Source organism: Pestalotiopsis fici, assembly GCF_000516985.1.
Source record: "Pestalotiopsis fici W106-1 unplaced genomic scaffold PFICI_Scf_2, whole genome shotgun sequence".
NCBI lineage: Eukaryota > Fungi > Ascomycota > Sordariomycetes > Amphisphaeriales > Sporocadaceae > Pestalotiopsis > Pestalotiopsis fici.
The window spans coordinates 4,480,406-4,495,715 of NW_006917092.1; the positions used below are offsets into that span (position 1 = coordinate 4,480,406).

Here is a 15,310-nt window from a genome sequence, read left to right on the forward strand (position 1 = left end):
CTCTCTCTCTTTTTCAACGATATAGTACATACGCGCCCACGATGAAGCTGCCCAGACAAGACTGGTTCGTCGGAGCTGGACCTGCGCACTCGCGCGAGAGGCTGTTGAGCTAGACCATAGCGAGTGCTACAGCCGCGTTTTCCTAAAGCCTATTTCCACCTTGGCCCTCTCGTCTTGCCCGATATTCATGTCTTTTCTTTCCCCCATAGAACCAGTCATTCTACTCATTGTTCCTCCCCCGTCGTCTAGAACGGCACTGACGAGGCTTCTCGAACCCATCCATCCACCTAGATAGTTTCCCGCTTGCCCTGCTACGTAACATTGGATCCGCCGCCGTGTGCCGCATGAGGATCTGGCGTCTGCCTCGCCTGCTGCACCTATCACGGGTCAGGTACGAACTCCCTATGTATCTATGGCGCCGTTGGACTGCTTCTTGGCACGTCGTCGAGCTTGCCAGTCCATAATTCACAGCCAGCCCTACCTACATTCGGTTGACCATGCTGTCCACCCACAACGGACAATGGGACCAATTCGACCTCTGCTCTTTTCCATACCGCTTTATTGGTTGGCTTTTTCTGACTGCCGACACTGGATATTCCATCGGTCCTCCCCCCCACTCCTCTTCCTGCTTCTCCTGCTCCGAGTCGTCGTTGTTGTCGCCAATCTACGCCGGATTTGTCCGACCAGGGAAATAGTCAACTTGACTCTGCTGTCATTAGTATCCACCGGGCTTCTTTCTAGACTCGACTTGTTGCCATGTGGAATTCATTCTGGCGTATACTATAGCTTGATAGGCCAAGCTTTCAGTCCGGGCGGCATGATGTTTATGCTTGCCTCGAGTTTTATTTGAAATACAAGGGCCACGATCTTTTCCCGCCTGGATTGTGGTTATAATACTCCTGCCTCTGAGAGCTTCCCTGCCCATTTTCTCTCGGGTGCAACAACACCCGTTCTTTTTTGGGGAGTATCAAGCTCTCTCTCTCTTTGATCCCAGCCTGTCACCAATTTTGACTAGAGGCCTGGTCCTGTATCAGTGGTAGTACTATCCTCGTCCAGGTTCTACCACTTATCTGCGGTTCTAGAAATTATCAGTGAGCATTGGCTCAAAGCTTGCCCCCCTGTCGTTGGACTATATCCTCGCATATCTACCAATACCTTCCTGGACAGGTATTGCTACCACAGACCCTTCAGATAGGAAAGAATCCTACTATACTGCCTGCCACATGTATTGGGTGAGCCCGTGTTTACTCCATCAGGGGTTTCCACTCGGATAGTTTCAACTCTTGGGTATCTAATTCCCTGCCTGACTACCTGTTCACCTCCTCTTAGATGGGAACATGACACCTTCGGAAGTTCTGCGAGGGAAGCCAGGGGCCGGGATAAGTCTCCAAGGCTCTTCGCTCCTACCGTTCCACTGTGCCTTGGAAGCCTTTCAAAGCTCCAAAGCTGGTGGTGGCTCATGTCTCTCTTCTTCCTCTTTATCAAGAAGCCCGCCTATTCCACAATGTCTCACAAAACCTCAAGACTCATCTCGCCAAACAATCGCCGTTGTTCCACGAGTCTACTGCTCGTCACCAATCAGTTTCACGATGGACTCGTCCACCCGCCCGCCATCGGTTGAGGCAATGAAGATAGTTATAAGTCGGGCTCTTCCCGGCGTCTCCGTCGAGTCCATTCAACCACTCTCTTCCATCCGACCGCAAAGAGATGCTCGTGTAAAAGTGAGCAGTGGTCGTAACCTCGTCTTGACCATTCCGCCGGCTCCCATGATTAGATTGCTGCGATCGGAGCAGTGGCTCGTGCTGTCCGAGGCCCTGCTCATATCGTGGATATGTAGAAGAGCACCATCGATATCGCCACTCGCAACAAAAGACCAGAGGATATCGATACAGTCCCTCACGAACCTTGGGCCTTTCCAAAACGACCAACCAATAACACAGTTGCAGCCAGAGATTCTCGTTTGGCCCGAATTGGTGGATACCCCTCTCTTCAGATACCTGCCAGAATTAATCGCCCACTCACCCCTGAGTCACGATCTGGGAGTTGCCTTTAATTTAACAGAGCCAAGTCGAGGTTCAGTCATCAGTTTATTGTCCCCACCTCTATCTGAAGAAGAACGAGTCGATCTAGATTACCAAAAAGGGCAATTCATACGGCTCATGACCACTCTGAAAGCCCCCAACTCCAAGTTTGGTCCAGCTGTTGCCGTCATTGGCCAGCAAGGGCCTCTTTCAGACTCAAGTTCTGCCGCTGCGTCAAGTGCGTTGGGCGGTATCGATTCCTGGTCCAAGGCCTTTCACGCCTTGGTCGAGAGTATACTCCGAGACGGAGAAGACCTGGCCGTCACAATTAGCTACTCGCAAATACGACATCACGTGCAACGCCTAGGTCATCTGTTGGATGCTGTTACACAATCTCGCCTGGTCGTACTCGATGCGGGTAGTGATACAAACGTGATCGTGTACCGTGGCACCGAGCTGGAGCACCGGCCGAGAACCGACGTAGCCGAAACACAGACTACTTCTCATGAGACGACGTCCTCCCCAGCTTCGAGTATCCATACTAGCGACAAATTCAGCCCTAGAAATCGGCACTGGCAAACACTGGTGGGAGATAGCAGTGCCATCCTGGACATGAATCAACCGTCTAGGCCAGTCGCCAGGGACAACATGGACAGATTTGGACAAGGTGAAAATGCCAGAATATCAGTCAGCGGTCTACGAGACTGGAGCAACTGCATTTTTGGAGATCCCCTCATGGCTGAAATCTTCAACGACGAGCCTTCTTCGAATTTCATCCGCGGCTTCCGTCAACAGCCCTCGAGGGGCTCAACTCTGGCTACAACAGCCCACGGTACTGCTACTACTTCTTCGTCATCTCCGGCCGCCGGCAGCATATCGAGGATCTCAAGTCCACCACCCGACGACCTCATCGAAGACCGCGAGAATGCCAGCATCCGGCTCATGCTCTACGAGTGCTACCATGCCACCGTCTCCATTGTCAAGCAGTTCTATCGACCCAGCGGGCCAGAAAGTACGAGACGAGAGATGGAGGCACGGCGTAGGCTCGCAGCAGTGCTAAATAAGCTGGCCGAGGTGGAGGACAATCCGAGCAAGAGGCCCAGGACTGGCAGCGTCGACATATGGCCCTCCAAGAAGTCGAAATCAGATGTTGGACGCTGACGCTGATGCAGTCACAGCAGTGTTTTTTCCTCCCCTTGTATTCCTCTCGAGAGTGGAACCTGCATCCAATGCTGCAGCAAGGAAACACGGGAACAGCAGTTGTCACTTAGAAAGGGCTGGCATATAACCATATGCAATGCTTGGCTCGGTTGTAACTAACCAGAATAAAGTATAATATTACATGTGTATCACTGGAGTCTGGATGTTAACTTCTCACATATCACTGGCACCGAACGGTGCTCGGGACAGTCTAGACGCCAAAGGCTAGAAGTAGAGAAACATTGGATAGATGGCAGGAAAAATAGCCACTAGATTCTTGGTTTTCTTTGCATTCAAAGCCCACAAACATACAATTTTCTACCGCGTTCTTGACTTATTATGTTATTTAGTACTATTCATGTTTTCCCCACTAGTGGTATCATTAGAGCCGTTCAAGAACAACCTTGGCGATGTGTGTGTGCCATGTATATCTATCATATAATCTTCTATTCGGAACCACTGATTTAAAAAGCAATGACCGCGTCAACTAACCTGGGGTACAGTTTATTTCACCTTTTTTTTTTGCATCTATACAAGAGAAATCCTGTCTTTGGAACTGGTTTCGATTGATACATCGCGTAGACGCTGATTCGTGGTGGCAAGTCCTAATTTACGGAGTAGTTTAATTTACAGAGTAGTTGAAATCATGACAAGCATATATCTCTCTTAATCTATCTGGTGGACTTTAATATGCACAGAGAAAATTTGGTGAGACCACACCTGATTCTTTTTTCTGGACTCTAGTCTATTAATCCATGTCAATGTTAGTATTGAGGCCGCCTATGTATCAAATCAGTGTTGCCCCTCAAGTACCATCAACCTCATGGGTGGTCGGGTGCGTGTCAGCATCCGCCCCTATGCATACAGAGTTGTCTATACTATATGATGAGCCGTTGTTTTTATTTTCGCACCTCAAATGTCTGAAGAGTGTCCTGGCCAATAAGAGGGGCCCTGTACCGATTATGTATGTAAGAAGATGAATAACGAAAAGAAATGGAACCTCGCTTGCCAAACACCAGGTCAATTAAAACGTGCCTCGTGAGGAACGTGATTCGCTCTCAGCGCCCACTTATTCCCTCTGATCCTCTGGGGAGGAGATGTAGCTTTCAGACTCTCGACTCAATGGCTCTGTTGCTGGGACCTGAACTCTGAGCTGATCTGCATCGGCGTGTTGCCTGCGAATGGTCGTGAGCGCAAATGTGAGCGCAATGAGGCACCCGAGGACGCCCAGGCCCACACTAAAGTACTGTGCTCCCCTGAACCCCGCTAGGACGTCCTTGCCGTCGTCGTTGACGTGTGCCTCGATGGTGGCTGCGAATCCCAGCGCGGTGCTGATGCTATAGTTGACGACGGTGACGACCAGACTGGCCGCAATGCCCTGGTGCTGCTTGCCGACGCTATTACTCAGAATGATGGTCGCGGCTGGGTTGCTCATGTCCATGCCAAACGGCATGATGAGAATCGAAAAGAAGGTGTTGCCCCAATAGATCTGTTTGACAGGAGCCGTAGACATGAGTAGGCTGCCGACGAAGAAAGCCACCATGGATATAAGCTGAGAGGCACAAGGAAAACAAGAGTTAGCACTGGGATATCTGTTGTATTTTTCTAACCCCTCCTTCCATGAGCCGGAACATGTCTGGTTTCTGTACGGGGGCACCCTCTCTACGAGTTTTGTCTACAACCCGACCTTGTTGCACCGTACAAGCAAGCTCAAGGTGCATGAGGCAAGAAAACGCGGAAAAGACTTACCATGATCCAGTGCGGCCCAACGCGCATCATGTAGCGGGCGACGAGCAGTGAGGCGATGAGCCCGGTTATTGGAGCTGGCGCAAGCGCTGCTGAAGTTATTAGGGGCGACCAACCCCGGAGGACCTCGAGGAACTGCACGCCGTAAAAGACCCATATCGAGAAGCAACCCCAGCCCACGGCCGTACAGGCTAGCACGAAATTGGTCTGTGACTGCATCGCAGCAATAGGGACGAGCGGATAAGGAGCGTGCAGCTCGGCAAAGACAAAGACGGCCAAGAGCATCAGTGCTATGATGAGTAGGAAGTATGTATATGGGGTGCTCCAGGATACCAGTCCGGCTTGGTTCCAGGCAAAATTGAAGAGCACGAGACCAGACACCCCGAGGAGGATGCCAGTCGCATCTAGCTGGACCCAGAGACTTTCTCTCTTGCTTCTCTTTTCGACAGGCGAGTTGGGAAGCACCAAGATGGAGAGACACCCAAAGCCAACACAGACTGCAGCCAAGCACCAGAATGCCCAAGGCCAATTGACGAGCTCGGAGAAGACACTGGCCATGGTGCCGCCCACCACAAAGCCGAATGGGGCGGCGGCACCGAGGAGACTCATGACGAGTGCTTTGCGAGGCCCTGGCTCATAAGCCCGGCCGAGCATGGCCTGTCCATTGGGGACTTGCATGGCAGGCCCGATGCCTTGAAAGGCGCGGCAGATATTGAAGTAGATGGCACCCTGACCGCCGTTCCCATTGACCTGCTGGGAGAAGCCCGTGATGAAACTCCAGATAGCAAACCAGAAAAAGCCAATGACGAAGATCTTCTTGTGGCCAAACAGGTCGCCCAATCGGCCGGCTGGAAGAACAAACGTGCCCGCCGTGAGAGCGTATGCCGCAGAAAACCATGCCAAATCTGCTGGTTTGTCATAGCCAAACGAGCTCCCAATGATGGAGGCTGGCACGAGAGCCTGAGCTACTCCGGCGAGCATCAACGCTTGCGCGACTGCAATGATGAAGACAAATGCAATCTCGTGAAGTAATGTTCGCAGCTTGGTCTTTTCTGGAGGTGGCTTTTCACTGAGCTGCCTCTGTAGCTCTGCTGCTGTCCAGTCCGCCTGCGCATCTTCGCGGATGTATGTGTATCGTCCATACTGGATCGACATTGGCACCGACTTCTCATCGCGAGATAACATCTGGATCGACTGTGGTTGAAGTAGTGTTGTGGCGTTGGAAGCCCCAAACGGCCCTACCTTATTGACGGGACTGATGGTATCGTCTTGAACGACGCTCTCATAAACATGGTCGTTTCCATAATCACTTGAAAGCGCATGAGCATGGTGCTTAGGAGCATGATGCGAGAATGGCCGGTCAGTGTGAGTAGTCCCTGTCAAGGACCTGTATCCCATGTTCCTTCTGTCGTCGGGGAATTCCATTGGACTAGCAGAATCAGAGCGACTCCGTGACAGAGCACTGGGAGGGCCTGTGGGATCATTCGTGGGTGACCAGCTCGCCACCCGCGGCGGGAGATCCATGGCCAACGAGTAGCTGCTTCTGTCTGAGTCCACCTTCTCGCGCTCTTGATAGGCCGTATGTGGTCGGATCGCGGGTTCTGATCTCCTAGGCCCAGACATGGTATCTGATGGAGGCGGGAAAGCATAAAAGGTCGGGAATGGCTCTCGACTGTGTTCTCTCATGTCCATGCCCCGCGACGGCCCTCTTGCTGGGCGTGGCACTTCCATACTTCGTGAAGACCCTCCATGTTGACGTGACGATCTGTCTCTGGTGCTGCTATAATCTCCGAGATTCATGAAGTAATCTGCCGGCTCCTGCGCGGGCGTCCTCGACTCGCGTGCTAGGTACGGAGTGCTCTGGCTGTTCTGATACAAACTGTCCGAGTATCGCCTCGCATATGAGTGGGTATTGGCAATCATGGCATCCGCGACTCGTTGTATAATATCTGCTGTTGGGACTTGTTCGTCTTCCTGCTGGTGACCAGTGTACGACACCGGAGGGCCCCGGCGCGGATGCCTGTGTTGGTCAGCCATGATTCCTTGCTTGGATGATCTCTAATGAGAGATTCGGTGATCCAATTATGTCAGTATAATCGTGGACATGTCTTTACAAGCAATCTTCTCCTTGTTGATATCGAAATCAAAACATACGACGGCGCGATTAGCCGGAGGGGACGGATGGTATGATGGCATAATTGAGAGGATAAGGGGAGCTAGATACATCTAGAATTCAACCACCCTCAAGCTAGACCTTGTTGGCGTTCAAGAGAGACGCAGGCCTTCACGGCTGCACATAAATTGCTCGGCTGGTGAACGGTTTCGTTGCATTTACGATGCAGGTTAGAGTTTGACATACTGCCCTAGCCGCGGTACGTCGACCAACCCCATATTTCCTTGTCTTGAAATAGATTACCAGCATGACCATATTGCAGGGTTTCGGCCTGATGAGAAGGGAGACGCCGGTTTCTCGACTTTGCTAGAACGCGCATGAGTAATCCGACGTCAAGGGAATCTCTGGGGACTTGTCCATATTCAAACCAAGACGCCTGCTCGAGGCGTCAGTCCGTGTTGTCAGTCGGCAGCGGCAAGTGATCTGCGAGGAGACTGCGGAAGGCGGTATGTTAGAGGACGCCACAAGGAAGTTCGGCTGCGCTTAGAGAGCACAACGGTAGACTGTCGAAGACTCTTTGATCATGACCACATACTCATTCTTAATGTGCTTTGAACGGTGCGTAAACGACGGGTCTGCTGTTCAAGTGCTGCTCCGCTCAGCAATGCATGCAAGCTCTAGCTCATTTGTGCATCCCATTTATTATGCAGCTGTAATGGAATGAGGAGTTTCAGTAACCACTCCAGACTCCTTGCTATGTGTGATAGAGCGAGCGGCTTTTCATGATACAGGCGCATGGATTTCCCACGAATGGCGGCCATACTGCCATGTTGCTGCAGTTGAGCCATTCAGATATACCGAGGGCGGCATGCATTTGCGCACAAGGCAACTCCATGACTTCTTCTTCTTCTGATAACGTCCTGCATTGTCTCAGCGTTCTGGCTCTGTCGCGACCGATGCCGTTCTTGACTGTACAGCTGAGATCAAAGACAGTAATTTTTCAAAAAGGAGGAGGTTGGTGCCAGAGGGCCAAACTCTTTTTTTATGAGAAGTCAGAATGTAGGCTAAGAAGTAAGGGCTCTCTTTAATGTCGCAACAGATTTGATTGCCACTGGCCTTTCAGCCTACTGTACCCGAGAGGAATTGGAGTTTCCGGGCCATTGGTTAAGGTTCGACGTTGAATTTGCATACGGACATCCCCAACGTCACCGTCATGGGTAGATAGATACGTCAGTCGGTCAGTGGGTATATTGGTCATTTTACGAACTTGAGCGCCTTGGCCTCGCCGGTACTGAGCATACTTTCATTTTTCAACGTAATGTGCGAGCTTGAATTGTTGTCGGCGAATCTAGTCGCATCAATCGGAGCAGTGTTCCATCTCCCGCGTGCTCAGTCGCCCGCTTCTGCCTGTATACTGGGTCTGATCGAGACAGCATCCTCATCGACCACGGATGCGAGTGACATTCTGGGCCTGGCAGCTCTTCTTTCAAATATTCAGTATGCACATGAAAGATGCCTATTTCGAGAAAAGGGAGGAAGAGGAGGGTGGCACCGCTCTCGAATGTTGCCAAGTGATTTCTTGAGTTACAGTTGTAAGTTCTGTGAAATGGGCCTTCAAAGCACCTAGATTTCCCAGACGCTGGCATGAACCAACCATTCCTGAACGAGGAATAAGCTACGCCATGCTTAATTGATCGCAAACGTTGAGTTAAACAAGACACCGACCCCTCCGAGAGGGCTGATATTATTGACTGGGGTATCGATGCTAAGAAAGCAGCACTCTGATTTCTCCGGTAGTCCTGGGGAACAATGCGCGCAAGCTCTGCGAGCTGCTAAGCTCATCTGCTAAAGCACTCGGCGGCGGCTGTTCAGCCAGTTCATCCATCGCGATCAGTATCTCTTCCACATGCTCAAAAGCTACGCAGAACTTTTCTGCTGCTGCTTCGGTCACCTCCCGTGCCAGTTTCGAGTCTTGAAGGTGACGCAGATTTTCTGTTGCGTCCATGAGTGCTGAGGGGAGAAAGTCATCCAGAGCTTGGCTGGCTGCTGTCAGAGCGCCGGGCTGTAGAGCCTCGATCATTCTGGCCGTGGCGATATCAACCTCGCTGCGCTTTACCGACCCTAATGCATCAAAGAGGGGAGCCAATCCCGACTCAGTCTTCAAGTACGTGTATTGGCTCTGAATGAGTATGTCCGTATGCTCTTCCACAGTATGTTGGAGGTCGTGTACTCTCTTCTTGGTGAAGTCGAATGGCTCTAGGGCTGCCTTGGCTGCAAGGAGACAATTGATGAGGAAGATGGAGCTGGAGTAGCCAGCGATAGTTCTAGACATATTCTCACATCCGGAGACAAAAGGGTCAAAAGACTCGCTCAGGATTGGCTGGAATTCGGATTCTCTGTCTCCAGTTGACGCAAGAGACGAATCATAAGTTTTCATAATGGCAATCAACTGTTTGAGTGACTCTTGCAAAAAGTCGGGCGGACCAAGGTCAGACGGTGTGTGTTGGAACTCGCCTTGTAAGGTGGCGATGTGATCTCTCATCAATGATCGGAATTGTCGAAGAGCTTCAGTCTCTACATTTGTCAAAGATTCTAGTAGTATAGACCGGGGGCCCAGGAGCTTGGAAAACGTGAAGCGATAGAAACCGAGCAGATTCGCAAGCTTGTAGGCAAGAATCGTGTCCTCATTGGTCTGTATGACCTGCTCGACTCTCTGCCTGAGAACACGCGCAGCTCCAGATACGTTTCGGTCAACCAGCTCGTTGAGTGCTTTCACGGCGTCGAATTCTGATGACCCATCAGCCTCATCGGCCATGAGCCTCCACAGTTCGTTTTCGCGTCCTTCCTGAAGCCCTTTTGCAATCTCGTTGCCGTCGGATACAAAGAGAACTTCGAGTGCTTCTCTCTCGCTGACGGTAGCTGAATGTGTCCATGCAAGCATATCGCCCACATACCGTAAAGGGTCGTGTGCCACCAAGTCAATGGGTTTCACCGAATGGTCCTCCCGCCCAGATGCGGAGGTACCTGTGAGGGCAAGGTAGAATGAGTCCGAGAGTATTTGTTCACGTGCTTCGGCAAAGAAGTCGAGACAGTTTTGGAACAGAGAGGGCCGCTCGGCCAAGACACGTAATGCTCTTCGTACAGATGAGTTGATCTGTGGATTCTCCAAGTTCAGGGTCTTGAATTCCCTCTGCGTCCAGCGGTAGAGTTTCTGAAAGGCCTGATTCAGGTGCTTCGATGCCTGCTCCATGACTTCGAGGCCGAGCGTCTGATTCTCAAAGCCCAGAAGCAATTCGCAGTCCTTTTGAATTTTCTTGGTCTTTGCCAGCACCATGAAGAAGCGATCATCGACGGGCTCCGACGCGGAACACAGCGCCGCAATGTCGTCTTCGGGCAGCACAAAATGATTTCGAAGAGCTTGCAGGATTTGCTGCTTCTTTTCCACCTTTTGTTTTTGTGCCATGAGGTTTGAAGTCTCCTCAAGAGTAGAAGAAGTAGCTTCGTGGGCTGCTGTAACATGAGTTTTCATCTCGTGGTAGTTTCTGTTGAGCTTGTCGATAGTGGCTCCGATGCGTCGCAAGTGGTCTGCGACGCGGCCAAATTCTGTGATGATCTGGCCATTGCTCTCAATAACGTCCTTTTGGATCTCCAACCGCAGCTGTCTGCGTGTCTCTGGGTTGTTTCCGACCCGACGATCATCAAGCAGATTCAGGGCCTCTCGGAACTCTGCATCTGCATAGGAAGTTGACAGGACACTCGTGACTTTGGAGGTCAAGGGGTTTGAGTTTCTGGGTGCCAGGCCAGGCGTGGATGGTGTTGCGGGTGACAGAGGCCCAGACACAAGCCCATCTCTAGGGGGGAGAGAAAGGTGATTCAAGCCGATTGAGGCCATCTTGAAGGAGCCTCACGTCTAAAGGTTATGGGGGTATATAGGTACAGCACAATCATAGCCACCGGGAGTTGGTCTGGGCCGGTGCTAGAAGGCTTCTGGTGGGACGACAGCGACAATTATGTTGCTATGGCTTCCTACTCAAGTGTCTTCCGTTCGTGGATTCAACGTGGTTCAACGGAAGGACTGGTCAGGGTCCGGGGTGTACACGTAAAAGTGTACGCAAGGTGCGTACTCGGTACGTAGTACAAAGAGCCCCGCGGACTTCAGTGCTTGCTTGTGGGCGAAAATGCCCACACCCAAAGTATTAGGTATGCTTTAGGCTTGGCTAGGCCTCTGATTAGGTACCTACCATATAGAACGTTGAATGCCATGTGTGTTTACTTGGTTGTATGCCACAATATTTTCCAATACAGAAGCGATATCATGCAATGACCATGAATACTTGCATCGATAGCTACATGTCTCATAGGGTGTATTTATATGAATGCGTATAATAGACAGGGAGTTTTCGAGCAGTAAAGATGTATGTAATCGGTCCATTAATGCATTCAAATGTTGCTCCCCTCGATAAGCACTGCACATGTGGCACTAGAATAACAAGGTACCTAGTTACCCAATAGAGGTTAGCTAAGTACATACAGAAATAGACCTTTCTTTGACGTGCTGCACCTGATTGGTATGGACTTATGACTTCACGGCGGGCACGCGATGCGCGGGTGCCTCAACAGCTCACCACCTTGAACCCAGTTGTCTTTATTTTAGCACGCTGCCTATGTACTTTGGCCTATCTTCCCAAATACACTACCACAGAGCATGGCACCTGATCCCTTCCCACACCAGCAGAGAGCAGATGATTGCTTCCAAAAACAATCGTGTAACTAGGAGCTGCGCAAACAGCCTTACGGACTAGGCATGAGTCAACAGGGACTGTGACCTGCCTTGGATAGAAGCAGATCACCACAACAGAGCGAACAGAACATACACCTGAGAATCGCTGTTCATTCTCTCTTCCCAGTATATCCCATCTATGCGGAAATCCCCTGATGCTTAGCGAACGGCCCGATACGCACGAACGACACGCCCTGCCGAGACGATGCTCCCGACTTGCCTCCATCGATCAAGTCCTCGCCAAACTTATACTCTCGCAGCATAGCCGAAGCAATACTACTACTACCACTAATATTTGACAGTCATGGCTGGCAACCTTTTCTCTCGCTTCGTGCCTGGAAAGGACGACGGACCGTACTATGAACAACTTGGCCACGGTCAAGACGTCGATATCGAGAACCAAGCTGGTCTTGCTTTAGATGATGAGAACCTCGCCCATCAGTTCCATGACGATGATTTGCAGGGCGCCGCAGGGCTGGCTATTGATGACAGCCAGGTGTCTGTGGGAAGCCCCGTGAACCCACCACGCAACAGCCGCCGCTCGCAACCCCGGCGGACTGGGCAGGATCCAAGCTCCAGGTGGCTGGCTCCCGATGACGATGGCGACAACGAAGTACCGGCCTCACTACTAGTCGAGCCTGATGCAACACCGGCTGCTGCTCATGCCACCTCCCCACAGATTGGTGTCCGGTCGTCGACACGGACAGCAGCCATACCCGGGCCCTCCAGTCGTAGGACTCAGGCGCAGTGGGAGACCACACAAGCACAGCAAAGACTCCATCGCGACGACGACTATGGCCCGGCAGGGACTGGTGGTCCAGCAAATGCTCCCACCAGAAGGCTAGGACTAAATATCAGCCCGAGGGAGAAAGCCATGTTTAGATGGGCTAATGTCTCGAATCTCGACGCTTTTACCAGAGAGGTATACAATTACTACCAAGGTGCCGGGTTTTGGTGTATTCTGCTGGACAACTTCTTGCACATCATGTATGTTTACGCAGCCACGCGCCAGTTGAAGCGCTTATTGGATACGTACTGACACAATGTATAGCAAGGTCATCTTCATGGCTTCTCTGTTGACTTTTCTTACGCAATGTGTGGACTATCGCACCATTCGACACAGTAAAAGTCTATCTGAAGTCATGATACCCAAATGCACCAAGAACATGTGGGGTATCTGGAATTTTGGCCTGTGGTGCACCACTTTGTATGTGGTGGGAAAAATGATTCAATACTTTCTGGAGTTGCCGCGGTTGATGCATCTCCGCGATTTTTACGTCTATCTCTTGGAGATCCCCGAGGTCGACATGCAGACTGTATCTTGGCAGGACGTGGTATCACGAATCACCGGCCTGAGGGATCAAAACGTTAAAACCGCCAGCAACATCACCCCAAGCCAGCGCCGGTTCTTGTCGAAGCAGCTCGGCCGACACATGGTCGGGTCTTCCAAGGAGCGGCTTGACGCTCACGATATTGCGAATCGAATAATGCGCAAGGAGAATTACATCATAGCACTATTCAACAAGGATATACTTGATTTGACCGCCCCCATTCCCTTCTTCAGGGGCCGACAGTTCATGTCCAGGTCGCTGCTGTGGACTCTGCAGTTTAGTGTCCTGGATCTCGTCTTCACCGAAAGCAGCCAAATTCAGCCACAGGTGCTGAAGTCCGACCATCGAGGAGTGCTCAGCCGAGAACTAAAGAAACGGTTTGCCTTTGCAGCGTTTATGAATCTCTTATTCGCACCATTCTTGGCAGGATACCTCTTGATAGATTTTGTCTTTACGTATTACAACGTGCGTGTTGAAACTACCACGGTGGCATCTGATGATGTTTATTAACATGAACCACAGGAATTCAAAACCAACACCGGCGCGGCCAATATGCGAGGGTATACCCCACTTGCGGAATGGAAGTTCAGGGAATTCAATGAATTGCCACATCTGTTCCAGGAACGGCTGAATATGTCGTACCCCTCCGCCAAGAATTATGTTGACCAATTCCCGAAACTCAAGACCGAATCCGCCGCGCGAACCATAAGATTCATCTCTGGTGCAATCATTGCTGTCTTGGCCCTTGCAGGTGTTGCCGATCCAGAGATGTTTGTTGATTTCGAGATTTTCCTGGGCATCAATGCGTTGACCTTTCTTGCCATATGCGGAACAATATGGGCAATGGCTCATGGTCAGCTCTCGGAAGACAACAATGTCTTCAATCCAGAATACTACATGAACAATGTCATCAGCTACACACACTACGAGCCCGATCACTGGAAAGACCGCCTTCATAGCTATGAAGTCCGAACTGAGTTTGACACACTGTACAAACTCAAAGTTGTCATCTTCTTGGAAGAGGTGTTGAGCATCCTCGTGACGCCTCTGATCCTTTTCTCTAGCCTCCCAAAATGCTCAGATCAGATCATTGACTTCTTCAGGGAGTTTACGATTCATGTTGACGGCTTGGGTTATGTGTGCTCGTTTGCCGTTTTTGATTTCCAGAGAGACCCCAGGATTACTCGACAGCAGGGACAAACAAGCGACGCTCGCGAGGACTATTATGCGACCAAACACAACAAAATGGCAGCATCTATGCATGGATTCCTGGATAATTATGTTTATAATCCCAGGACGGGACTGCCGGGGACTCATCCCATCGGCCGACATGCCTTCAACCCGCCTCCTGCATTCCCTGGGCTCAACTCGCCCACGCTCGCTGCGGACATGCGAGCATCCCGTATGGGGCGCAGCGATGCTCTACGAGGCCGTGGTCCTCAGCCGCAGCAAGGCAAGACGGCACGTTTCGGTCAGGCGCTGCCACAGGCTTCTCCAATGGCTTCGATGCTACTAGACCCTCATAATCAACCATCGGCATCTATGCTCGCATCGAGGGGGAACCATCGAGTCCGACAGCTGCGTGCACCGTATCTTGGGGAAGGAGGAATTACCGAGGAGTCGATGGAAGAGAGCCGGCCAATAGCGACCTTGCAGCGTCATGGCACAACATACACTGATGAGGACGTTGAGGAGAGCATTGCGCGTCTTGGTGAGTCGACATGGGAAGGAACTCCTCGGAGGGGCCTCAGTCGGGAGAACAGTACAGCGGCGGATGCCGAAGACGGACCCGGAGTGGTAAAAATGATGCAAAAGTTCCAGCAAATTGCAATGAACAACCGAACTGGCGGAGTTCTATAACTCTGGATGCTGGATGAACTTAGCGAGCATGGAGTTTCCGGTACTTGCGTTGATATTTGGCAATCAAAGTCGTCACGCTGTCAAAGTTGATGGCGATTCTTTTTGAGGATGAGCATGGCATTATACGGTAGACAGGCGTTCTGTTGGAATTATCTTGTTTTGGGTGATGGCAAGCGAACAGACACATAACCGCGAGTATGCCATTTCACAGATTTTCTTATGTTCATTGGGTTAGGAGAAGTGGCAGACTGAGGTGATT

The 15,310-nt window shown here is 51.1% G+C and overlaps 4 protein-coding genes across 4 annotated transcripts; 2 read left to right on the forward strand and 2 right to left on the reverse strand.

Annotated features, from left to right (window-relative positions):
• Positions 1–1,589: 1,589 nt before the first annotated feature.
• Positions 1,590–3,182, forward strand: PFICI_03526 (uncharacterized protein; the record flags this gene model as incomplete). The annotated part of the gene is made up of 1 exon (XM_007832107.1): positions 1,590–3,182. The coding sequence occupies one exon, from the start codon at positions 1,590–1,592 to the stop codon at positions 3,180–3,182; it is 1,593 nt and encodes a 530-aa protein (XP_007830298.1).
• Positions 3,183–4,290: 1,108 nt separating this feature from the next.
• On the reverse strand, positions 4,291–7,004 carry PFICI_03527 (uncharacterized protein; the record flags this gene model as incomplete). The annotated part of the gene is made up of 2 exons (XM_007832108.1): positions 4,291–4,773; positions 4,971–7,004. The coding sequence occupies 2 exons, from the start codon at positions 7,002–7,004 to the stop codon at positions 4,291–4,293; spliced, it is 2,517 nt and encodes an 838-aa protein (XP_007830299.1).
• A 1,841-nt stretch (positions 7,005–8,845) lies between these two features.
• Positions 8,846–10,972, reverse strand: PFICI_03528 (Conserved oligomeric Golgi complex subunit 6; the record flags this gene model as incomplete). The annotated part of the gene is made up of 1 exon (XM_007832109.1): positions 8,846–10,972. The coding sequence occupies one exon, from the start codon at positions 10,970–10,972 to the stop codon at positions 8,846–8,848; it is 2,127 nt and encodes a 708-aa protein (XP_007830300.1).
• Positions 10,973–12,164: 1,192 nt separating this feature from the next.
• On the forward strand, positions 12,165–15,051 carry PFICI_03529 (uncharacterized protein; the record flags this gene model as incomplete). Its single annotated transcript, XM_007832110.1, has 3 exons — positions 12,165–12,847; positions 12,912–13,656; positions 13,714–15,051. The coding sequence occupies 3 exons, from the start codon at positions 12,165–12,167 to the stop codon at positions 15,049–15,051; spliced, it is 2,766 nt and encodes a 921-aa protein (XP_007830301.1).
• Between the last annotated feature and the right edge of the window lie 259 nt (positions 15,052–15,310).